This window comes from Sebastes fasciatus, chromosome 20 (genome assembly GCF_043250625.1).
Source record: "Sebastes fasciatus isolate fSebFas1 chromosome 20, fSebFas1.pri, whole genome shotgun sequence".
Taxonomy (NCBI): Eukaryota; Metazoa; Chordata; class Actinopteri; order Perciformes; family Sebastidae; genus Sebastes; species Sebastes fasciatus.
In genome coordinates this window covers 17,347,418-17,370,544 of record NC_133814.1, presented here as the reverse complement: position 1 = coordinate 17,370,544, position 23,127 = coordinate 17,347,418, and the positions used below count along the sequence as shown (strand labels likewise).

Sequence of the window (23,127 nt, the reverse complement as noted above, 5' to 3'; positions counted from 1 at the left end):
AAGCTTTTTATTGGCCTGATAACATGGTCTCTTACATCTTGTAAGTCACATGTAGAGAAAAGGTGTTGATTTCATTGAATATTTCTAATAAATGCTTGGATAACCGCTTCTATAAAATAAATTGTATGCACAAAATCAACTGACTTCACACACGGGAATACACACAACTACACCTGCATCTGGATCTCACATTCACCAGCAGGTATTGATTTTATTTTTATGGACATACCAGGTGGGATTTGGTCCTATCAAACACACACACACACACACACACACACACACACACTGCTGTAGATGCATCAATAAGTAGAAGCAGCACATTAAATAATCAATCAATAACTGTCTTCAGGTCAAAATGACCCGGAGACATTTATCGACTGTTTTTGTATAAAACATCAGTACTGACTTTTCATCGCGCCCACATTTTACCCATACGCGTTCATGACCCTGAATGAAGAAAGGTCATTACATTTCATGGAGGTTAATTATGTTTTTCTTCAATGTAAAAGCTGGAACGGGTGAAATTGACCTGCGAAATAATAGGAGGGTTAAAAGAGACACTTGCAGCAGTGTGAGGGTTGTTTGATGTCATGTGCAGCCGGCGGCAAAGCTTAATTTTTTTCCCCTCTTTAGCCAATTTGCTTTCACATGATATTTATGTCAGAGCAGTAAACTAGCTGAAGCTGTTGCAGTATTTCTGTTCCATAAATGCTGCATTAAAGTGGACTTTCTGTCATCCAGTATAAGCAATGCACTTAAACATTTTTGTCCATAATTGCATCCAATTATCACTGCTTTATGGAATGATTCATCTCTGTTTGAGGCTTATTAAATTAGAGTCCCACAGCGGTGTGAAGAGCAGTGCACTGTTTGTTGTTTTGCCCTCTGCACGAGTAAGACTACACGCTAGGTTAAGCACTAAATTGGGTAACTGTCCAGTGACAGCAGATAAACACCTGCTCGTACAGATCACCCTGAGCCGGAGTTGACGGGAACTGCTTTCATACAACAAACATTTGGACCAGTAATCGATCCAAGACGTGGGGGATTTGGACTCAAAATGTCAGACTTGAAAGGGAAAAGAAAAGAATATCTAAGTGTGAAGGATCTGGAGAAGCTTTTGGACTCGTGCAAACTGCATCTCAGTCAAGTTGATGAGGTCTGGCCGAACATATACATAGGGAACGTGTAAGTATACGTTTGATTTCAGACTTAATGAGTTTGCCTCGCAAGGAAATGTGAACCCTGTCGCTTGTAATGTGATGCTTGGCGTTCACATATACGTCTTGAACCTGTTTCTGTCTCTTTGTCTTGTTAGGGCAGTAGCCCAAAACAAGACTGCTTTGCTGAAATTAGGTATAACTCATGTATTAAACGCTGCTCACTCCAAGAGAGGCAGCGTAGGGAACCAGAGCTTTTATGGCAACGGCTTTGTGTATTGTGGCATTCCAGCAGATGACTCGACACACTTTGATCTGGATGTTTACTTCCAAACTGCAGCTGATTTCATTAATAAGGCTCTGAAGGCACCTGATGGTAAGACTCCTCTCTTCTTTTTTCACATGAATTGTCATATTTCTGCACAGTTTCAATTGAGTAATTTGCTGGGGTTTTTTTAAATTCCTGTATATCACGTTTTATTTCACTCCATAAATCCTTAACCTATCCACTCAAATTCTCCCATCATGCCGTCCTTTCAATGTCACCTGTCACCACAATGTAACACGACTTGTAAAGTAAGTGTATTTTTCAGCCAGCAGTAGTAATAAGGGTCTTACCTTGCAGAATTTAAGTCTATAATGTGACCATGGCTCCTTTCAAAGAAGCTATCAAAGCAGAGGACGAGTTGGGATTAAAGAGACAGTCGGGGCCCAGCCTGCAAAGGGACCTTAAATGAACAAAGGCGATGAATTGTAGGCACTATTTTTAGCTCACAGCAGGAAAAAGGAAAGGCCACAGCGTGAGACGGGCAGTCATGTATGATATTAATAAGACTGAGGCCTCTCACTAATCCTTCCTTCACACCCTCCTCTCTTCTCTTCCTTCATCTTGTCTGCTCTTCAGGGAAAGTTCTGGTGCACTGCATCATGGGAATGAGCCGGTCATCGACCTTGGTGTTAGCGTACCTCATGATCTACCATCACCTCCCACTCAAACGGGCTTTGCAGAAATTGATCCAGAAGAGAGCCATCTACCCCAACAGGAATTTCCTGGCTTTGCTGCTCGATCTGGATCTTCAGCTGACGAGAAAAAAGAAAACATGTCAGATCCTGTAATCGAGAGAAGTTTACACTTTTCAGACACACACAGCAGCGTGGCGTCTATACGGACGGTAATGCTGGTCAGCCTGTTGGTCCGACAGTCCAGACTGAAATATTTCAAATGGATTGTCGCGAAATTTGGTTCATCTAAAGACAGAGAGAGACTCAACTGTGCATTGAGATTAACAGTAGGCTAATATACTATCATGTTTGCATGTTAAACATAAAGAAGAAGAAGAATGGAAAAGCTGCACATATATTTTCTTAGCGTGTTAAATGTTGACATGCAGTGGTGTAGTGATCACTGATAAGGTGGGTGTACTTCTAGTTACAGTAGATGGGTAGTTTACCTGTAGGACGTGGGTATACTCTCCTATATATTCCAATGGCTTTTTGGCTGACAGGTGGGTATACTGTAAACCACCACAAAAAGAGGTGGGTATACTCTTTATACCTGTTAACATGCTAACACTAAATCATTACATGCTAAATATTAACAAATTAAAGGTGCAGTTTGTAGGGTTTGGACGCATCTAGCGGTGAGGTTGCAGATTGCAACCAACTGAAACTTCTCTAGCGTGCCAAGCTTGTAGGAGAACTATGACGCAAAAGCATGAAATTGTGAATGGCCCTGTCTAGAGCCAGTGTTTGGTTTGTCCGTTCTGGGCTACTGTAGAAACATGGCGGCCGGCTCCGTGAAGAGGACCCGCTCCGTATGTAGATATAAAACGGCTCATTCTGAGCTAACGAAAACACAATGATTCTTATTTTCAGGTGATTATACACTAAATAAAACATACTTAATATTATATTCCATTTCTGCCAATAGATCCCCCAAAATGTTGCACACTGTTCCTTTAAAATGATAATGTTAGCATGATAATGGTATTTTAGGCTAACATGGTAACAGCATGGTAACATCCAGCTGTTAATATGCATGGAAGCATGATGGTAGTATGTTAACATGCTAACATATGTTAGCATTTAGCTCAGTGCACAGTTGAGCTCAAGTACAGCTGAGGCTGACAAAGTACACGTCAAACGTACTCGCCAAATCTGACAACGCAGTGATGTGGAGGTAACCACATTAGTAAATGCCACCCTCAGGCCAAGCTTTACATTGCTTGCCTCACTAGTGGTAAAGAACTGCAAAGTTGTCACTCAATTAAAATGCAATTTTGTAGTCTGGTTTGTAATGATGCATTACCTTCTTGTGGACCTGCTACCATATTTGTTTTTTGTTTTTTTATGTTTTTGGAGGCAGTGATGATAAAAACAAAGAACGTCTTAACAAAAACACAGTTTGGAAACTTAAAGGGACTGTTTGTAACTTCTTACACCATGTGTGGCTACGCTGTTCAGACTCAGACTCCAACACAAACTACACGGAAGCACCAAAACTGCAAAGTTATATCTAGTGAAGCCCGTCTTGCAAAACAGTGTTGGCCGCAGTTGGAGGACGCGGGGGAGACCGTAGCTTTGGTCTCCAGGGCCGGAGTCTCTGTTCCTCTGCTCCTCTGCTCCTCTGCCTGCTTGCCTTCACTCACACAGTGCGCTCGTTACTCTCTCAGCTCGCTCCACCTCCACATGTGCATGCGCGCACACTACACACTGCAGAAGAGTTAGTTTAGCTCTGAGAATATCTACGGGGCTCCGCCACAAGTTACGTTATCATCTCCGACCGGGTGCCGGTGTCTCCCGTTTCCTCCGGCCGCGGTCGGGAGGCTGAAGCAGGAAAAGCCAACACTAGGATCAGCATTGATTCATGGAGAGACCTTCGTCTGGTCAGCTAACATCACTGCCAAGCAGCTGAAATATAGAGTGATATTGTGGTTTTAGCTGATGTGTTTCGCCTCACTGTTTTGAGCGATGCTCGTTCATGTCTATTTAGCGCGAGCCCGACGCTGACTTTCGTTGACTTAACGGCCACAGGTGTCGCTGTTAACAAGCATTTCTGATTCTTACAAACAGTCCCTTTAATGCAATGCAAGGTGAAAATAGACAAGACTGAATGCTAATGATAAGGAGATGTTATGACTATTTATGTCTTTCAGTTACCTCTCATTCTTGTAAGATTTTTTTTTCTCACTTTGTATTACAGTAGAATGGACCAAATCTCTTACGGACAATGCAGTAATTGTTTTTGTAAACTCTGTAGATGACTCAGAAAAGATACAACATGTTTCTGCAAGTCAACATTCAAACTCAAAATGGGAATCAACCTACAGCGTTCATCTCTTTAACAAGACCAACATCAAAAAGGTTTCAGATCTTTTTTATTGTCTATGAAATCATCTGTAGAAACAACATCAGACACAAAAAGGTACATACATGCATCTACTATATAGGCTATAGTAGAGTTTGACAGCAATGATTCCTACCTGCTATAAATCATTATCTCTAAACCTCACTATATCACACACATCGTACACACTGAATCATATGGCAATATAGACTATGGGTTTCTATGGATATTTTATTTGGGTACAAGAACAATATACAATACATTAGGAAGTTGAATAGAATGAACCTTACATGATAAAAAGAAATGTTTGTATTGTTTGTACATTATGTTCCTCTTTCTTGTGTTATTTTTTTTTCACATACTATTTTTATGCTTTAGCCAAGACTGAGTACGTCCATATCGCCGTTTTAAGTTCTGTTTTATTCTCTAAATGATCCACGATACAAGTAAAAGAGAAACTCTTGACTTGACCAAATGTCCAGGTGCTGATTTAAACACATTTCACCGTAGAGGAGAATCTCTGTGGAGACTTTAAAGGCTCAGCAGCACTGATCTAATTCTCTTGCTATTGAAAAGGCCGTGTCCTATCCTCCCTTCTGTGCTGGCAGCTCGGGTAACCTTAAAGGAATGCAGACGATGATGCCAGAATTATTTTGGGCTGAGATTCAGATGTTAAAATAGCAAAAAAGGTTGCAGGGTAGATTACCAAGGAGAAACGCAGACAGTTGTGTTGTCGACCTACATGTAGCTCTTGTACAGAGACCTTGAAAAGCAACGTTTCCAGCCAAGGCAAGTGTCTGCTAACAATGGTGTTGTTTGTTTGCAGATAGAAGAAGTCCATGTTGGAAAAAATATTTATTAGACTGTGCAGTGTATGGATTTATGTTGTTTGCAAGGTAAACATGTGTATAAAGCACTTTAATAAACAAGGATGTACTGTGATGATACTGATGGATTACCGCTCTTTCTTCTTTTATTAATTTGCTCACAAATCCGGACGAACCACATCCGAAAAGGCTAAAGAGTGGAAGTGTAATTCATAAAACCACCGAGAAGAGGCCCGGAGGAGGTAAAAAAAAAAAAAAGCCATTTTTATTTGCCCTCCATGTTAACCGTGGGCACTTTTCCCATACATAGCATCTTTAATTACACAGAAGTAGAGCAGGAAAGACAGGTTAGCCTAAGGGGGGAGGCTATGAAAGCAGCGCTGCAGCTCAACATGTGCACCAGGGAAATCAGTTCTCTGCCCTGACTGTGGGAGGGAGGGAAGGGTTGTACTTATAGATCAATGAGGAGAAAGAAGAGCCTCCAGGTACTCCGGGCACATGTTGTACTTGTGCAAAGACACATTTTACTCTGCCTTCAACGCTCATATGCACGGAGCATATGCCGAGTCAGATGCAGCTTTTTTTTCTTGCAACCATGCAGGGATGGATGATGATGTTTGAGTGCACCTCCATATGCCGCGGCAGCTTAACAAAAGGTCACGGAAACAGATTTGGTCTCGACGACTCATCCCTGTGGACACGACAATAAGTCTCTGAGTGTCACATTATGTCTCCACGCACACCGGCAGAATGCAAATAAGAAGCTGCATCGCTTTCTTTGCTATATAACTACACATCGTTTGTATACGTCCTCAGCCTGGAGCACAATCACACAGCTGCCTAAATGGATGCTAATGTATACAGTATGAATAGCATAAGTCTCTCTCAAGCCCAGTGTGTAAATTGTAAATGCACAGGTTGGACTTGCCTGCAGGAAATTATGTTTATAGGCCTTGAATACCAATTTTCTGTATCTCTGGAGATAAATAAACCTACATAAGTGCTACTGAACTGTAGATAAAATAATGAGCTTCATAAGGTCATCTTACAATTATGAGTTCTTGTGGTCCTTTGCAGCCTTGGAGTGCATTTATTGGCATAATTATAGTCTATATTTAAAGGCCTCTATACCTGATGTTCTATTTAACGATCCGCGCTGTAATCCCCTATTGTATTGCTCTTTCAGTGCTACCTCTCTCTTCAATAAAGCCTATTAGATATCATCAGTGGAGTTATTGAGCATCTAAAGAAGAATCAGATGATGCCTGAAACTGTATCCGCATTTCCTTTCTTCGCATTTCCGTCCTAATTTCATAACAGTCGCAAGTTTTGTTGGTTCAACAAACCCCGCTGCTTTAAACTCCCAGTTAAACTCTGTTAGAATATCAAATGCTTTCTATGCGACAGGTTGTAAAAGCAGAAGTGGAGCATCCAGACATGCCCAGAGGCCTGAGCTGCTTGGCGAGCCCTGAGGGGGCAGACGGCAGGTATGAGACCCCCCCGGCTTCAGAGCTCCAGAGGCTGATGTGGACAAAGACGGGGACCAGCAGCCATCTGGATGAGGTTCAGCCCAGGATCTACATTGGAGACATGTGAGACTGGAACAGTAAAAACATTCCTTCTAATTGCATGCTTTATAATAAGGCCTACTAATAAATTATACAAAAAAATGAAAGGGTTATAAAACAATTAACAATCATTTATTTATGATAAAAACAGCTATAATAAATATATTTTATATTAACAATGGATCACGACTACTTCATAAAAAGTTTCGTTTGTAAGGATGAACCCACAGATAATTGAGTTACTTTTGTTGTTAGACAAATATACTCAACATTATTGTTACCGTGTTAACCCTATGCATGTTAAAGGTTCTCTATACAATATCCAGAGCATTAATGTAGCAGTAAACAACTATTTGGAAAGATATAGAGGAGTAATGTCTACCTGAGCAGAGAATGAAGTCGCTTTTTCTCTGTGTGTGTTGGAATCCAAGCTTCTCCGTGCTTTGTTGACGTAGCCGGGCAAGCCGCGTGTGCTTTTAGTGCATGTTCGTGCATGTGAGTGTGCCCCACTGGCTAGCTCACAGCCGCTGCTCTGCGCTGCCGTCATACGGCGGTTACAGCTAATAATGCTGTCCCGACCAACGGCGCCCTTGTGGAATCGTAGCATCCACCCTCCGGTTTTCTCCTCAGGCTAACACTGTTAGCTCTGGCAGCCGTTGTTTTCACTATTAGCAACGTTAGCTACGAGCTGCCGAACTCGGCTGTCGCCATGTTGAGAGCCGTGCGGAGGCAATAGAAATGCTCCCAATTTCGCATTTAGCACTTATAGGATTATTTGTGTTCGCAGCGTGTTTCTGCTGCCCCCTAGTGGCAAAAAATTATTGCAAGTTATATAAATCCCTTTGAATGAGTTAGTAGTTACATTACTTTTGGGTTGCCAGGTTTTGAACCCACGTATAAATTAAGGAACTAATATTCTCATTTTATGCTTTGTTGTTAGACAAATATGCTAAATATTAGCATGTTACCGTGCAAATCTTATGCATGTGCTAGGCCATATCTTGATGGTCATATGTATGCTCATACAAATGATGAACCCTTCTTTCACTTATTAGCACTGACAGATAATTATGCCTTTTCCCTTTAGGTACGCAGCCAAAGACAAGAGGACACTGCAGGCTCACCACATCACCCATGTGCTTAACGCTGCTGACGGGAAGTTCAACGTGAACACGGGCGCCAGCTTCTACAGACACACCAGAATCACTTATCATGGAGTGGAAGCTTTTGACATGCCATCCTTTAACTTGAGTCCCTTCTTCTACCCAGCGGCCAATTTTATCAAGAACGCTCTGAGCTCACCCACAGGTGAGGAGCTCTCGCCGGACTCACGGTATTTCTCATCATTTTTTACACGTTAACTTGGGGGAGACACTTTTTTTTACCTGCAAGGCAAAGTACAGAAACATTTGTGAGTCAATTCCCATTACAGCAGCCCCCAGTTGTATTAGTCATTAAAATGCAAATCAAACACTAAACATAATATCAAGCTAATATCTTTCCCCCACGGTAATCTTCTCATAAACTCAGACCTTGGCCAGGAAAATTGGTTTTAAATGGATTGCCCTGGTAATTTGTAAGCAACACTTTTATTGGACATGGAAATTACACAATTATGTTTGTGGCCTGTGCCTGCCCGGCCTGTTATGCAAAGCGAAGTCGGTATCTGACATGACAGTAATAAGATGAGGCCTCCTCATTCACATGCTGGCTGATCGGGGGCTCCAGTGTGTGGCGGGGCCTACAGTAATCCCCAGCCGAAATACACAGACGCCAAGACAGTTCAATTACGCGCTCCTATGCGCCCTAATCCTCGGGCCCGATAAGGAACCAGGGATTACCGTGTGTAGAAACATTTGTTGCAACATTGTTGAAAAACTTTTAGTCGGGAGTTAGAAGTACTCCTCTCTGTGATGTGTGCATGGTTTTTAATCCACAGAGGAGTAACAAATTAGACAGTTAGAATAAACTTCTATGGTTGTAGATACAGACATGGTTTTTAATCCACAGAGTAACAAATTAGACAGTTAGAATAAACTTCTATGGTTGTAGATACAGACATGGAGCTGGTGGCTGAAACAAGCCCTCAGGAAGAGCGCCGGTCGTTGATGGCAATTTTCGTAGTGGCCAAACTGTGGTACTACAACTTCCGTGTCCATCATGTGATGCCATTGGGCCCAAAAAGACTTTTTCCCATAGACTTACATTGGGAAAGAGATGTCTGTAACTCGGCGAATAATTTGAATAGTCCTTATTTAAATCATCATCATCTAAAAGTTGTAAAATGCACTAATAGCCGAATCGAGAGTTATTTTCCTTACTCCGTTCATGTGAATGAGACCCAGACTGAGGCTGGAGCGAAGGCTGGGAGGCGAAGTTAGCAAGCCATGACGGTTGCGACACCGTGACCGAGCCATGTGACTGAGCGGACACTGCTGCGCCTGCTCTATGGGCCCAATGGATGCAGAAGATCGCCGGAAGATCCGGGTACTTTTTCACTCGGAAGTCGAGCCATTTTGGCATCATGCGCCACTGAGCAACTAACATAGGGATGAACGAGGCCCCGCCTCCAACGCTGTATCCAGTTCTCTTCATACATCCATTAGCTGATCCACAGGAAGTTTTTTGTTTCCTCTGATTTGGCAGGTAAAGTGTTTGTCCACTGTGCGATGGGTCTTAGCCGCTCGTCCACCTTGGTTCTGGCCTACCTGATGATCCACGAGAACATGACGCTGGTGGACGCCCTCAAAGCCGTCAGCGCCAACAGGAACATCTCACCTAACAATGGTTTCCTGGAGCAGCTCCGAGAGCTGGACACAAAGCTGCACTGCCAGGTGCCATCGAGGAGCTGGAGCGCCAACGGGAGGACTTGAGATAAAACCCATCAGTCTATAAATATGGATTATATTGTTGAGTTTGAAGTAGAAAAACATGCACTGATTGTCTTCTCTTTGTAAGATAAATTCCATTTTTTGTGAAGAAATTAAAGTGACTTATATTACAATAAAGCCTTTTTATTGTAATAAACAAATATTAACCAAACCAACAATGACTTTATCCTAAAGATTATTGTCTGTGTAGACACAGCGCTATTATCTTCCAGCTCATTCGAAGGCAACGAAAACACGATTTCCAACATACTCATTAATATTATATTCCATTTCTAAATGCTGCACACTGTTCCTTTAAAACTGTAATCACTGCTGTGGTTCTGTAGTTAAAGTTGTCACAACACAAGCAGTCTGGCTTCTGTCACAGTCATCTGAGGAATAAATAGTCCACATTGCTCCTGCCCAGACTCTGGCATCTTCAGCTGTCTCGTTCCAGCGGGGCTCAGCCTCTAAACAACACTGATACTCTGCTCAGATGGAAAACAGAGCGAGTTGCACCAACAAGGTGAGAGTTCATCACGCTTCCTTTCCAAATGCCTACAGGAAGGAAAAACTAGCAGGGCAGCAGCAATAACTTCTCACATTTTCCATCCGGGAACATCAAGTCTTTGGGGGGAAATGATCTAACTGTTATCTCAGTGTTGAGCTGAATATAATTTGCGATAATTACACAACAACACTGAAGGGGAAAGATGCAGATCATGAGCCCAGAGGAGGAGCCAGAGTATCAGACACCGCCCACCTGCGATCTGCTCAGCCTTCTGCTGAAGAACAGACGCCCCACCGGAGCTGTCAACGAGGTTTGGCCCAACCTCTACATCGGAGACGCGTAAGTGACATTCTCACTTCGGGGCCCCGCTGCAATATGGTGATCTGATTGTGAAACTGTTGCTGCAAACAAGTCCCATATTTGGCCAACTCATGGGACAAATATAAAATCTGTACATTTGAGTCACCAGTGATGCATTCGCAAACATACGCTCGCAGAGCTGGCCACAGGCGAGAAAATTCTCCATTCCTTGTGTCATCTCGTGTCGTTTACAGGGCTACAGCTCAGCGTAAAACCCTGTTAGTGGATCTGGGAATAACACATGTGGTGAATGCTGCAGATGGCCCCGAGCACATTGACACTGGGCCACGTTTCTACAAAGACACCAGCATACAGTATCATGGAGTGGAAGCACCAGACTGTAAAGATTTTGACTTGAGCCCATTCTTCACTGAGACGGCTGATTTCATTCACGGTGCCCTGAGTCAGAAAGGTACGCTGAGTCCATTTGAGCCACAGAAAACAAAAGCAACGCATTAGGTTAGAGGTGTAATAATACTGTGTATCATAGCACAAAATATTGTGGTAAAATAAAAAGGAGCCAAGAAAATCTGATTGTAACGTTATAACGTAAATCTGAAAAATGATGACCCAAAAATGCAGAAATTGTTTGCATTTATTCATTAAAACTCAGCTGCTGCTTGACAGCATACAAGAAAGATGTCTTTCTCCAAAAACTCTAAAATAAGTTTGTATGAAGGTGTTCAATCGCAAATTAATCGTTTTTTATCTGTTCAAAATGTACCTTAAAGGGAGATTTATCAAGTATTTAATACTCTTATCAACATGGGAGTGGGCAAATATGCTGCTTTATGCAAATGTATGTATATTTATTCACATAACTTGAGGTCAGAGGTCAAGGGACCCCTTTGAAAATGGCCATGCCAGTTTTCCTCGTCAATATTTAGCGTAAGTTTGGAGCGTTATTTAACCTCCTTCACAACAAGCTATGACATGTTTGGTACCAATGGATTCCTTAGGTTTTTCTAGTTTCATTTGATGTAGTAATGTGGTATCTTCACTTAAGCTGAGCCCGCTACAACCTAAAAATCGCAAGTTGCGTTACTGAGTTAAAGAAATAAAAGGTGTTAAAACGAATTTGCCTCAACGCGTCATTATCTGTCTCTTGTCCGTGTAGGTAAAGTGCTCGTCCACTGTGCACGAGGAATCAGCCGCTCAGCGACTCTAACGCTGGCCTTCCTCATGATCAGAGAGAGACTCACCCTCGTAGAGGCTGTGGAGGCCGTTCGAAGGCACAGAAACATTCTTCCAAATGTTGGATTCCTGAATCAGCTCTGTCACTTGGACTCATCCTTGGCCCTGCAGAGGAAAACAACACAACATTAAGGACCGGAGAAATAAAGCATCGGGAAAGAATTATCTCCAACAAGGATCTTTTGATCTGTTTAATACAAATCACATATTCTTTACATTGCAGATAAACATGGCTGCTTTATTTAAGATTTGTTGATGTATTTCTCTACCTTCGAGGCAACTATTGGTTTCCAATAATTTACACAGTATGAAAATCAGTTGGCACACTTTGTGTAATCCATCACATTTTCCATCGCATTATAATGCAGTTTAAGTGCAGCTTCAGTTGAGAGGTCTGTGCCGTGTGACCTCACAGCAATAACTGACAAACAAAAATAAATGGAGACTTGATATTCACTGTGGATTAGTAGATTTAAGACTTGGACTCGACCGGACTCACAAACAAAAAGGAGGATTTGAGCCTTGACTCCCTAAAGACATGACTTGACATGACATCCTGAAACTAAACAACAGCCCGTGCATAGCCACAGAGCTTGAATATCTATATATCATATATAAACATTAAGTTATTAATCGCCGTCCTTGAAGGGAATTCATCTCAGATATGTTAAGACACAACAGCTTTGAGGATGAAAATGTTCAAACGCGCTGTCATTTTAAATGTCAGCATTCAGAGACTTACCGGATGAGAGAGAGGAGGAACGCACACACCAGTGTTAGAGAGGTGCTGACCACGGTAAAAATACAAGTGTAGAGGAAAATAGTCTCACACTCGTAGTAGCCACTATGCAAAAAAATGGTTTAATAATTCACCAATGTTTCTACATGACAGTCTTCTTCACGGTATTGAGGCACAACCAACAGCTCCACAGGCATTAAACAGACAACAGGTGTGTTTAATCATGAGGAGGAGTGTCCTCAATCACACAACAGGGCTATGTTCCAAATCACACTTTTACTTTTTACTTTTAGTACATACTGCAGCTGCCCTTACAAAGTACCTACCGTTGCATGCAGTATTAATACAATTAGCACATCCTGGTACTTTTTGACATTTTGCATTTGACCAGTGGTGGATGAAGTACCTGAAAGCCACACTTCAATGAAAGTACACATATCTAAGCAGAAAATGACTTTAGTAGAAGTTTGACTAAAAATCTTAAAGAGTCTGATATTTACTGTATTATCAAAAGTAATTTTCTGATATTAGATTTTCTGAAGTATTGAAAGTAACAGTAGAAGTAAATGCTGTCAATAATAAGAGATTTATGAAGTTTATTCCTCTTAGCACCACCTAAAAATTGGAGGCTACATTACACTTGAAGAAAAACAAGGTCTTCACAACTTAAAGGATTTAAAGAGCAAAATCCAGTTTTTCCTTCCCTCGTAGTCACAAGTAGCATGACTTAACTACTGCTTTGAGAGCACTTTGTTTGCACTTGCCCATCGCGTGAACGATCTAACTTGCAAGCTAGGATCACTGATTCGCCAAACCTGCTCGCTTGCAATAGTAACGAGTAACAAAGATGCTTACAGTCACCGCAAAGTCACAAGCTATACAGATTTAGGCGGAATGTGATGGAAACTACCACAAAGAAAAGGAAAAGCAGCTACAACAAAGACTGTGAAACTACTTTAATTTATAAGCCGATGGAAGGCGATTCTCAGAGTTTTTTATAAAATTTGCCAGTTATTTTTCCGTTTCACATGGGGATTAATACGACATGAAGCGACACAGTTCATGTGAGTCTTCACATGAAACGTGCGGATCAAAAGGCGATGTGCCGATCTATGGATGCATTCGGCTAAGCATAGAGATGTTGCAAGATAAGGAGCAGAATAGAAATGTTTTTAAGTTAGATAAACATTATATCAAAGCCTCTCAGCCTTGATAACGTGTCCCACATTGTCCCACACAAACATACTCTTTGTCCCACATTTGGTTTGTTGGGATCTGGTCACCCTAAGCATTCAGAGACTTGAAAGACTTCCGTCTTGATTTGAAGACCAAAGGACTTGTGACTTGCTGTGATAGACCTCTTTACTGCTGTTATAGACCAGACTTTACTTAGACCAGACTTTACTTATCTTGAATGACGTGTGTCTTGACTTGAACTCGTCTCCACTGACTTGATACAGAAAAAAAATGGTTTTCATATTGTGCAGAAAGGATTTGAAACCTCTGGCTGTCTGCAGTGTCGGGAAAAATACATCAAATAAATCTAGAGCTGCATGCATTTTAAAACAGTCAGCAAAAAAAAATGTAAGGCATACATGAATTAAGGAGCTGAAACCATAGGGTTACACACACAGAACAATCAATATCACAGAGGCCATTAACACAAGTAGCACAACCCAAAGCCAGTGTATGCCTATAAATAAACAATGCTCCACTTATACGTTCACAATCCTCAAAAATACTGTCTTAACTGCTGCAATCCGGCGTCGTACAGTTAAAAACTGTGATGTCTAAAGAGGCTTGATACAAGATGATAAAAATATGCCAGCATGGTTCTGAGTGTGTATACAGATTCAGGTCAGACTTTGAAAAGAGATGAAACGCTGAAGCCATCTTAATAAGAGATGCTCTCCAGAGCACGCTGGGAGAGAGAGAGAGAGAAAGAGAGAGAGAGAGAGAGGGAGAGGGAGATGCTGTCAAAATAAAAGGAATTGGATATCACAGGTTTAATGATTTCACTGTCAGAATGAATGATGGCAGAGTTTGAAGATATGAGGGAAAAATAAAGGAGTCTGATGGTGTGAAAACTCTGTCTGACATGTTAGCAGCTTCATCCAGCCATTCTGCAATACAGTCATCATCACACTCTCACTTTGCTGGCTCGCATTTAGATCACTGAATGGACCGTGCATATCATATAACGGGGAATCAAAAGACATGTGCCATCCTGTGAAAAAGCTCATCTGTCTAACAGTCTGACACGTTTCTGTTTCTCTTATGTGGCCCCCGAGAGGCTCCAGAAAAATGCAGAACATCCTGAACGGGTGTTGTGAACGTTTTTCTGAAGATATATGCAGAAAGGCTAAAAGAGACAATTTCAAGGAGTCGAAGCAAAAAAGCTCAGAGTACCCTGCTCACTCCAGTGAGTATGGGTATCCGTTGGCAGGGTGCAAAGTTTGGGTAAGCACAGCTTCCTGCCAGCAGCGGAGATTAAAGTTGTGTGTTTAGAAGTGGATGGCAGCGACTGGCTGGGTGGAAGTTTTCCCCACAGGCAGCAAACGTGGCAGCTAAGGTCAGGGGCCCGCCACATCACAGCCCTAAAAATATCCTCCGCATTTGATTCCCGTCACAGAGCGGTTATACAATCTGTGCCCTCACTTGAGCCTGCCAGAATTAAACCCCACCATGTTCTGCCTTTAAGAACGGCTTCACAACAAGCTGCCAGAATGATCAAAACAAAATTTACAAGCAGGAAAACGAAGGACTTCAATCTCTCGGTGAGTGGGGATGCATGTGAAAAACAAAAACTGTTATTTTTCTTTTTACACGAATGTAGAGGCAAGTGTGCTATTTCTTTTTTCCCCCCTTAAGCTAATAAATCATGTGTGAAAGGAAGCCACAGCGAGAAAATGGCTTCTCACAAGTCAAAGACTGGAACCAAGATAAATGTTACAAAGGCTGCGGAGGAATCCAGTCCAGTGGATGAATATGTCACACCTGGGGGCTATGAGCTGGAGAAAATCTTAAACCGTGGGAGTGTGGCTTACACTCATGTCAACGAGGTCTGGCCTCATGTCTACATCGGGGACGAGTGAGTAAAAAATGTATTAAATTACTAAAATAATGAAGGATTCAAATAATATACATGACATTTATTGCAGGGAGACTGCAAAGGACAAGCATAATTTGAAGAGGTTGGGGATTACGCACATCTTGAACGCAGCAGAAGGGACGTGGAACAATGTGGACACCGGAGCTGGTTACTATAGTGATATGGACGTCGTGTACTATGGCGTGGTAGCAGAAGACGTCACAACCTTTGACATCAGCCAGTATTTCCACTCTGCTGCCCGGTTTATAGAAGAAACACTGAGCAATCCTCAGAGTAAGACATCACATAGTTAAAGGGTCATTTCAGCCACATCACAGAAATGATTTAGTGGTGTCTAGGGTTGGGTATCAGTAAGATAAGATAAGATAAGATAGAACTTTATTAATCCCGAAGGAAATTCTTGTGCCAGAGATTGCTCAAAAATACAACAAAATTACAACAAGTTCAAGTGTATAAAATACAAGTGTATAAAATAAAAAGCACTATTTCTAGCACCAGTGCCTAAAAGTAAGATACATTAAGTAAAAATTAGTAAATAAGATAAGTAAAATAAAAAAAGGTAAAGTAAGCTAAAAAACTAAAAAATAAGTAATATAGTACTAGTACTATAGTACTCGATACCTTTTAAGGTATCAACGGAAAAAAAACAGTACCAGGTAGTATTGAAACTTCTCCAGTCAAACAATACCTGCATTTGATCCTTTTTGTACCCAAATCTAGAAAAAATTACAATTTGTATGGTTTTGCTCCGAGCCAATCACCACAAGCACAGGGCTTTGTAAAACCAATAGCGTGTAGTTGGGGTTAGGGTTAGTAACCTCGAGTTTCACTTTCACTTTTCAAACATAGTTATTTTAAACCAAAACACAATGTTTTCCACTAAACTTAACTGTTTTTGTTGCCTAAACCTAAAGAAGGCTTTTTGTTTGTTTTCAAAACGTAATGTTTCATTCACATTTACATTAGAACGTCTTGCTTTTAAGTTTCACTTTCACTTTTACAACGTAGTAGGCCTCTATTGACTCCACATCTATGGTGCTATTTAATGGCCTGATAACAGTCGAATCGGTGCATGAAGAGAATTATGTTTATGGTGCTCAAAGAAAAAGTTCAGTCTTTCAAGATGTAGTTTTTCAATGCTTCGAGAACCACAATTGAAATTTGATTCAGCTTCATGTATTGAGTTGATGGTAAAAAGTTTTAGTTCTAGCTGCCCTGGTTTTGAGATATTCACCCTTAAACTTCAGCCACCATCCTTGTATAATGGCATGACAAGAATTTTCATTTGTGGAGCTCAAAGACATGAAATCAATGTGTATTTTTCGGGAAATAACGTACTGGTTTCCAGGGATTATCTACAGGCATTGCTTCACGGCACTACATGTTAAAATTAGAACATAATAAAATGACTGAATACTTTGTTAACGCCCATAAAAATGTGATATTTTATTTGGTTCTTGGGGTTATTAGGATCTAGATTATGTCCGTTATTGCATGTGGGTCCAATGGGATAGAAAAGTTTGACCAACTGCCGGTGGCAATTTTGACAAATGCCACGGACATCAGGGTGCTAGTTTGTGATGGCCAAATATCCAATTTTGTTCCCAATATATCTATCAATACATCTGCCAAATTTAGTGCTTTTATCACAAACCAAACAATTGTTATGTTTGATTGATGTTTGTCATATTGATTGAAATCGCAGTCATGGATATCCTTGAACCATAACTTTCTGCATGGTTAGACACCACTAGTAGTGAAGTAAAAAAAAAATGTTTTCATGATTTGTGTGAACTGACCCCTTAAATTGACTAAAAATAAGAAAAACTGTGTATTGTAGCTGTTCCCTGATTGCTTGATTCTTGTATGTGCAGATAAACTGCTGGTGCACTGTGTGATGGGAAGGAGTCGGTCCGCCACACTCTTCCTCGCCTACCTGATGATCTGTGAGAAGATGACGGTGGTCGACGCCATCGAGCACGTGACGAGATGCAGGAGGATCATCCCCAACTGGGGCTTCCTGAAACAGCTGAGAGAGCTGGACATGCAGCTCCATGAGCCAAGAGAAGAGGGTACAGAGCAGAGCTGACTGGAGCACTCGTGGGGCAAGTCAAGCCTCAGGTTCGAGCCTCAAGTCACTGGACACGAGTTGAAGTGGGGTTTCAAGTAATTTGAGACAAGTCCAAGTCAAGTTTCAAGTCATTGGGGACGAATAAAAGTCCAAGTTCCAGCGAAAGTAATTCAGGACAAGTCGTGGTCTCAAGTGTATCAGAGCAAATCTCAGGCCAAGTCTCAAATCATTCAAGAGAAGTCTGAGTCAAGTTTCAAGTCATTGGGGACAAATAAAAGTCTCTTGTCATTCAAGTCCAAGTCACGTTAACAGTCATTCAGGACAAGTCGAAGTCTCAAGTAATTTAAGACAAATCAAAGTCAAGTCACAAGTTTTGAAACGAGTCCAAGTCTCAAGTCATTCAGGACAAGTCCAATTTAGGTCTCAAGTAATTTGACACAAGTCCAAGTAGAGTCTCAAGTAATTTGTGAAAAGTCAAGTCTCAAGCTGTTAGTTGCAAGTCATTGAAGACAAGTCCAAGTCAACTTTAAGTGATGTGAGACAAATCCAGGTTAAGTATCAAGTCAACCAGTGTAAATCTCATCATGTCTCGAGTCACGTCACAAGTCTAAATAAGCAAATTACAAGTCAAGATGCAAGATTTCAGGTCTCTGAATGCTGTCCATGAAAATGACACAGCATGTGAACATTTTCCCTTTAAAGTTGTGTTAACTATATTGTTTGCATATTAAGTGAGACCAATTTAAATATTTGATGTGTATGGACATGCAAGACCTGCTTGTTGTTGTCCCATTAGTTGTTGTTTTTTCTTCACTTTTCTGGGATTTTACCTGGTAAAAACGTGAGACGTGAATGTTTTTGCTTTGTCAAGTTGGGGTTTTAGAGGGTGAAACAAGAAGTAAATCAAGTCTCAGAGCAGTCGAGTCCAAGTCAAGTTTCCTTTTTGACTTCTTTTTATTTTAAAATACTTTTTCTGCAGAGAAAACAGCTGCCTGGATTACCACAAATTCAATCATTGCATTCTCATTCTGTAACACGCCTCAGGCTAGTAAATATGTCAAATTAAAAGGAGAACAATCAAGTACATGGTCAATCATAATTTATTCTTATGCTAAAATGTACAGCATTTTTAAGTGACTGACAAAAGGAGAAAAGTCATAAATACAAGAATGTCATTCTGTCCGATTTTTGTGCACATAGCCAGGTATTTCCCTCCTGTTCTTACCAGCAACTCTGTACAGGTACAAAGGCTACAAAAGAGCAATATAAACAAAAACACAAGTACAAGTTGCGTTTTACATGCAATCCATTAGCTTAGTTTGGTCTATTCACAGGCTCTATTCTTCTACACTTCGGTAAAATATAAATCCAACATTTTATAAAGATAGAAAACAAATCTACAGATGGAATGAAAACGTAGCTTTAAAGGCATTATGTAAAATATCAACTTTGGACTAAATTTATATTTTCTTTATTGTTATTCATCGTTATAATCATTTAGTTCTTTTTAAATTCTGCCACACTTCTGGACATTTTGAAATGTTTTAGAACTTTCAGGGTACAAACACTGAGATATGCTTTGTTATTTTTGACAGAAATCAGTCTGCTTTATTAAACAGAAAGCTGCCTCAAGGAGATCTGTTACAAAAGACTTCAGAATTATACATACATAGCAATAAAACCTCTCAAACCGAACAGAAAACAGGACTAAGTTTACATTTTTTTACATTATTAGAATTAACAAAATATAGTTTCATCTTTCTCCCCGCGGAGGGAAACCTAATAAAGGCCAGATATCTTTAAAATGGCTTGCTATTAAGCACAACACTTGTACAGTACTACTCAATGCACTGTCACTAACAGAGACTGAAGCATGCTAGTTGTCACTTTACAAAATAAGTACAATAATTTAAATATACAAAGGCATGAGTATAGTACAAACTAATTGTCAGCACTGTTAGACAGGTACACTGAACAGGTTCAAACAGCCACTAACTCCACTTGTAGCAGGCACATTAAATGGCTTCATTTGAGGCTGCTACACGACTGCAAGACCACTGATGAAATCTCTACCGCTGAGCTCTGAACCCGCCTGCTCTAAAGACACATCAGAGACACTAACACTAATTAAATAGATTTTCATCGTAATGATGTAAGGCTTCCCATCTGGAGAAACAAAAATACTTTTTAACATTAGCTTCAAAGTTTTTACTCATTGATGAACATTTTTGCATTCTTTCCAAGTGCTGCTGCTGGTTTTTAAGTAATAAAACAATAAGAAAAAAGACACCAAAAAAAGAAAACAAAAAGGCCAGATCAGTGCATCTTTAAACAGCAAAATGCACGCGAGAAAAAAGGACCAGCGGAGTCCTGCGGCGGAGAGTTACCGCCTGATGAAAGGCCCTTTCAGGGACTGCTTGGACATGCCTGTGTTCATGTAACCATGGTGACCAGCTGGAGTGTACACCATGTTGCCATGTGGTGGAGCCTGCATGGGCTGCTGGGGGTATGGCTGTGTTCCCATCATGCCCATCTGCATAGAGTACTGGGGTGACTGGTTCATATAGGCATGGTTGCCATGGTAGCCGCTGTTCATCATGGGCTGGCTCATGCTGTAGCTGTTCATGGCGTTGAGGGAGGGCATGTTCATGGAGTTGACATTGTAGCCCGGTGCCGGCATGATGTTCACGCTCATGTTCATGCGCGGCATGGCGGCCAGCGTCCTGGACGGCGCCTGCATGGCCACGGTCTGCGGCGGCCGGGCGTACATCTGCTGCTGGTGGTGCGACAGCGGGGCGGACTTGGAGCGTGCGGAGATGTGACTCTTGGAGGCCATTTGGGGCTGGATCCGCTGCGAGGGCGGGATGCCCATGTTGCGCTGTAGCATCATGGGCGGCGGGGAGCTGAGATTCGGGGGCGGGGTCATGGTGGCCTGCACCTGTGGGTTGGGGACTCGATGCGGGGTCTGGGACAAGGAGACCAGGCTGGAGTGCTGGGACGACAGCGACGGGGTGTTTGCATAAGATGTGATGGGGTGTGAGGCCGAGTGGTTGAAAGGCAGCGAGTGAGGGTGGTCTATGAACGTGTTGGTGAACTGCTGCAGCTTGGCGAGACTGAGGCCGGACGACTGCGAGTAGTGCCCGCTGCCGTACTCCGCCTGGTGGTTGATCCTCTCGTAGAGGGCGAAATTTGGGTTGCCAGATTCGGGAATGTCTGCCAGCTGCATGGTGGTGGTGAAGTTGGTGGGTATGGCACACTGCGCCATGGGCTGCTGCTGGCTGTGCTGACTGTGTTGATTGTGAAGGCCGTGCTGGGCGTGCTGATTGTGCTGGCTGAGCTGATTGTGCTGCAGGTGGTGATTGTGGTGGTGACTATGCTGGTTGTGGGGATTGTGTTGACTGTGCTGGCTTAGCTGATTGTGTGGACCGTGCTGATTGTGTTGGCTGTGCTGATTGTGGGGGACGTGCCTGCTGTGGGAGTTGTGTTGACTGTGTTGACTGCGCTGGCTGTGTTGACTGTGCTGGCTGTGCTGGCTGTTGCTGGGGGGCCTCTCCACCACCACGCAGCCCTGCGGCGACTTGACGTTGCAGTGCGGCGGCGAGCTCAGGCTGTTCTGCTGAATCATCCCGCAGCTGCCGGGGTTGACGGCGGCCATTTGCTGGCTCACGGCGCAGCTGCTCTGGGCCAGGCCGCTGGGGGGGATGCTGCCATAGGAGCAGCTGTTCTGGGAGGGGCCTGCCCCGCAGATGCTGCCCCCCATGGTGGAGTCGTAGCTGCTGGGGTTCTCGTAGTTCTCTGTGGTGCTCTCGATGCTGCCCAGATCGCTGAAGCCGCTGTCCACCACCTGCTGCGAGTGATCCGACACCGACGGCACGTCCATCATGGGGCTCGTCTCCATGTTGTGGAGCGAGGGCACCGAGATGGCGCTGTGGTCGGGGCTGATCTGAGTGTAGCCGCTCTCCAGGATGGAGACCGCCGGGCTGTTGACGGAGCGTACCGACTGGCTGGGATGGGATTGCGCGGAGGAAAGGGGACTGCTGTGGTCCGACTGGGGGCAGTCATCCAGCGAGGTGAGCTGGGGGCTCTGAGCCACGTGGGCGTAAGTCTGCAGCGTCCTGCAGGGCTCCTGGCTCTCCACAATGTCCTGGAAAACATTCTCCCTCTCGGTCTCCTGCGTCAGGGACTGAACAGCTTGTGCTGTCTCTGAGTCAATCTCTGTACAGATTGGGGGATCCTCCCTCAGCACGGGACTGAGCGGTGGCCTCTCCGCAGGCTGAGGAGGTGGGTGATCCGGACAAGGACTGGACGCGCTCTCTTCCTCTGACTCAGAGTCTGCAGGATTATCAGAGTCCACAGCAGCGACTGAAGCGACTGCTACTGCTTCAGGTGGTGGCGTTGCTACTGTCGTTTCTGTCACTGCCTCCTGGATGCTTTCCGCAGCGGTAGCCGGTTCCTCTTCACTACACGGTACTGTAGAGACCTGCTGACTCAACTCAGAGTCGTTGTCTTCTTTTGGATCTAAAAAAGGTGGGGTGCATTCGGGTATTTCTTTCGAACTCTGCTCCAACTCTGCCTTGCTGTTCTCAGGTTCTGCCGCCTTGCTGTGACTGTCATCCTCATCATCTGCATCCTGATCCTCTATTTGAGTTCTCTGCTCGTCCTCCTCGTCATCCTCCGCGTTGTCATTCTCCAGCGATTCAACACCCGCTGCGCTGTGTTCTGCATCTTTGGCTGGGGAGTCCTGCCCGTGTTCGCTCTCTTGCTGGTCGTCTTCAGGTGGTTCTGGGGAATCGCCTCTGTCCTCGGGCCTTGGGGACATGGCGGCAGGCGAGACGGCAGGCGAGGCGGCAGGCGAGGCTGCATGCGAGGCGGCAGGTGAGCACACCGGAGAAGCCACTGGTGATCCTTCAGGGGAGCTGGACTTCTGGGAGCCGTTGTCAACAGGACTCGGGGGCTCAGAGAGGAGCCTCTCTAGCGTTATATCTGGACTCGCCGAGCCTCGGCCTGCTTTGCTGTCCGAGCACTCATCAGCACTGACAACATCCTGGTCGGGTTCCTCTTTCGCTTCTTCAGTGTGAATGTGGTGCTGCTCCGCCTCCATTGGGGTTTCAGGGGGCGTGTAGAGGTTGAGCTTGAAGCCCATCTTTCGTTCGTTCTTAAGCCTCCATTTGGGAGGGCCACGTTTTACTCCTTTCGGCCAGCCTTTCTTCCGTTTCACTGGACGGGGTCTGCTGGGTCTCTTAGAGAGGACGTCAGCTCCTAGAGGTTGGGAAAAAAACACTTTAATATTCTGCCAGAAAGATAAAACAATCTGCTATTAAACAAGTTCATGAGAGATAATATAGTACTTTGTAATTTTACTACAGCGG

General features: G+C 43.2%; 4 protein-coding genes across 13 annotated transcripts in view; 3 read left to right on the top strand and 1 right to left on the bottom strand.

Annotated features, from left to right (window-relative positions):
* Positions 1-930: 930 nt before the first annotated feature.
* LOC141758248 (dual specificity protein phosphatase 13B-like) lies at positions 931-10,068 on the top strand. 4 transcript variants are annotated; one of them, XM_074619465.1, is made up of 5 exons: positions 2,277-5,295; positions 5,523-5,575; positions 6,741-6,925; positions 7,989-8,209; positions 9,548-10,068. In XM_074619465.1, the coding sequence occupies exons 3-5, from the start codon at positions 6,771-6,773 to the stop codon at positions 9,772-9,774; spliced, it is 603 nt and encodes a 200-aa protein (XP_074475566.1). In that variant the 5' UTR covers positions 2,277-5,295; positions 5,523-5,575; positions 6,741-6,770; the 3' UTR covers positions 9,775-10,068. The 4 variants fall into 4 exon arrangements, with proteins under 4 accessions (XP_074475569.1, XP_074475568.1, XP_074475566.1 ...); XM_074619467.1 differs by lacking the exons at positions 2,277-5,295; positions 5,523-5,575 and adding an exon at positions 1,102-1,188; XM_074619466.1 differs by lacking the exon at positions 5,523-5,575.
* Positions 10,069-10,162: 94 nt separating this feature from the next.
* Positions 10,163-12,303, top strand: LOC141758249 (dual specificity phosphatase 29-like). Its single transcript, XM_074619470.1, has 4 exons — positions 10,163-10,297; positions 10,478-10,621; positions 10,837-11,054; positions 11,760-12,303. The coding sequence occupies exons 2-4, from the start codon at positions 10,485-10,487 to the stop codon at positions 11,966-11,968; spliced, it is 564 nt and encodes a 187-aa protein (XP_074475571.1). The 5' UTR covers positions 10,163-10,297; positions 10,478-10,484; the 3' UTR covers positions 11,969-12,303.
* Positions 12,304-15,131: 2,828 nt separating this feature from the next.
* Positions 15,132-22,219, top strand: dusp29 (dual specificity phosphatase 29). Its single transcript, XM_074619464.1, has 4 exons — positions 15,132-15,352; positions 15,447-15,666; positions 15,737-15,960; positions 17,562-22,219. Exons 2-4 carry the CDS (start codon positions 15,485-15,487, stop codon positions 17,774-17,776), a joined length of 621 nt encoding a protein of 206 aa, XP_074475565.1. The 5' UTR covers positions 15,132-15,352; positions 15,447-15,484; the 3' UTR covers positions 17,777-22,219.
* kat6b (K(lysine) acetyltransferase 6B) overlaps positions 18,841-23,127 on the bottom strand; it is a 27,762-nt gene continuing 23,475 nt past the window's right edge. For all 7 annotated transcript variants that reach the window (XM_074619454.1, XM_074619453.1, XM_074619459.1 and 4 more), the window contains exon 17: positions 18,841-23,017. In XM_074619454.1, coding sequence (XP_074475555.1) covers positions 20,142-23,017 — 2,876 coding nt within the window. In that variant the 3' untranslated portion in view covers positions 18,841-20,141. The remainder of the gene's footprint in view (positions 23,018-23,127) is intronic.

What these genes read in the sequence shown, in the direction of transcription:
- dusp29 (XM_074619464.1), top strand. Translation starts at nt 15,485, where the DNA reads ATGGCTTCTCACAAGTCAAAGACTGGAACCAAGATAAATGTTACAAAG. An exon ending in CATGTCTACATCGGGGACGA is followed by an intron (nt 15,667 to 15,736) that starts GTGAGTAAAAAA and finishes CATTTATTGCAG; the next exon opens with GGAGACTGCAAAGGACAAGC. An exon ending in AACACTGAGCAATCCTCAGA is followed by an intron (nt 15,961 to 17,561) that starts GTAAGACATCAC and finishes TTGTATGTGCAG; the next exon opens with ATAAACTGCTGGTGCACTGT.
- LOC141758248 (XM_074619467.1), top strand. Translation starts at nt 6,771, where the DNA reads ATGCCCAGAGGCCTGAGCTGCTTGGCGAGCCCTGAGGGGGCAGACGGC. An exon ending in AGGATCTACATTGGAGACAT is followed by an intron (nt 6,926 to 7,988) that starts GTGAGACTGGAA and finishes TTTTCCCTTTAG; the next exon opens with GTACGCAGCCAAAGACAAGA. An exon ending in CGCTCTGAGCTCACCCACAG is followed by an intron (nt 8,210 to 9,547) that starts GTGAGGAGCTCT and finishes CTGATTTGGCAG; the next exon opens with GTAAAGTGTTTGTCCACTGT.
- LOC141758249 (XM_074619470.1), top strand. Translation starts at nt 10,485, where the DNA reads ATGCAGATCATGAGCCCAGAGGAGGAGCCAGAGTATCAGACACCGCCC. An exon ending in AACCTCTACATCGGAGACGC is followed by an intron (nt 10,622 to 10,836) that starts GTAAGTGACATT and finishes TGTCGTTTACAG; the next exon opens with GGCTACAGCTCAGCGTAAAA. An exon ending in CGGTGCCCTGAGTCAGAAAG is followed by an intron (nt 11,055 to 11,759) that starts GTACGCTGAGTC and finishes TTGTCCGTGTAG; the next exon opens with GTAAAGTGCTCGTCCACTGT.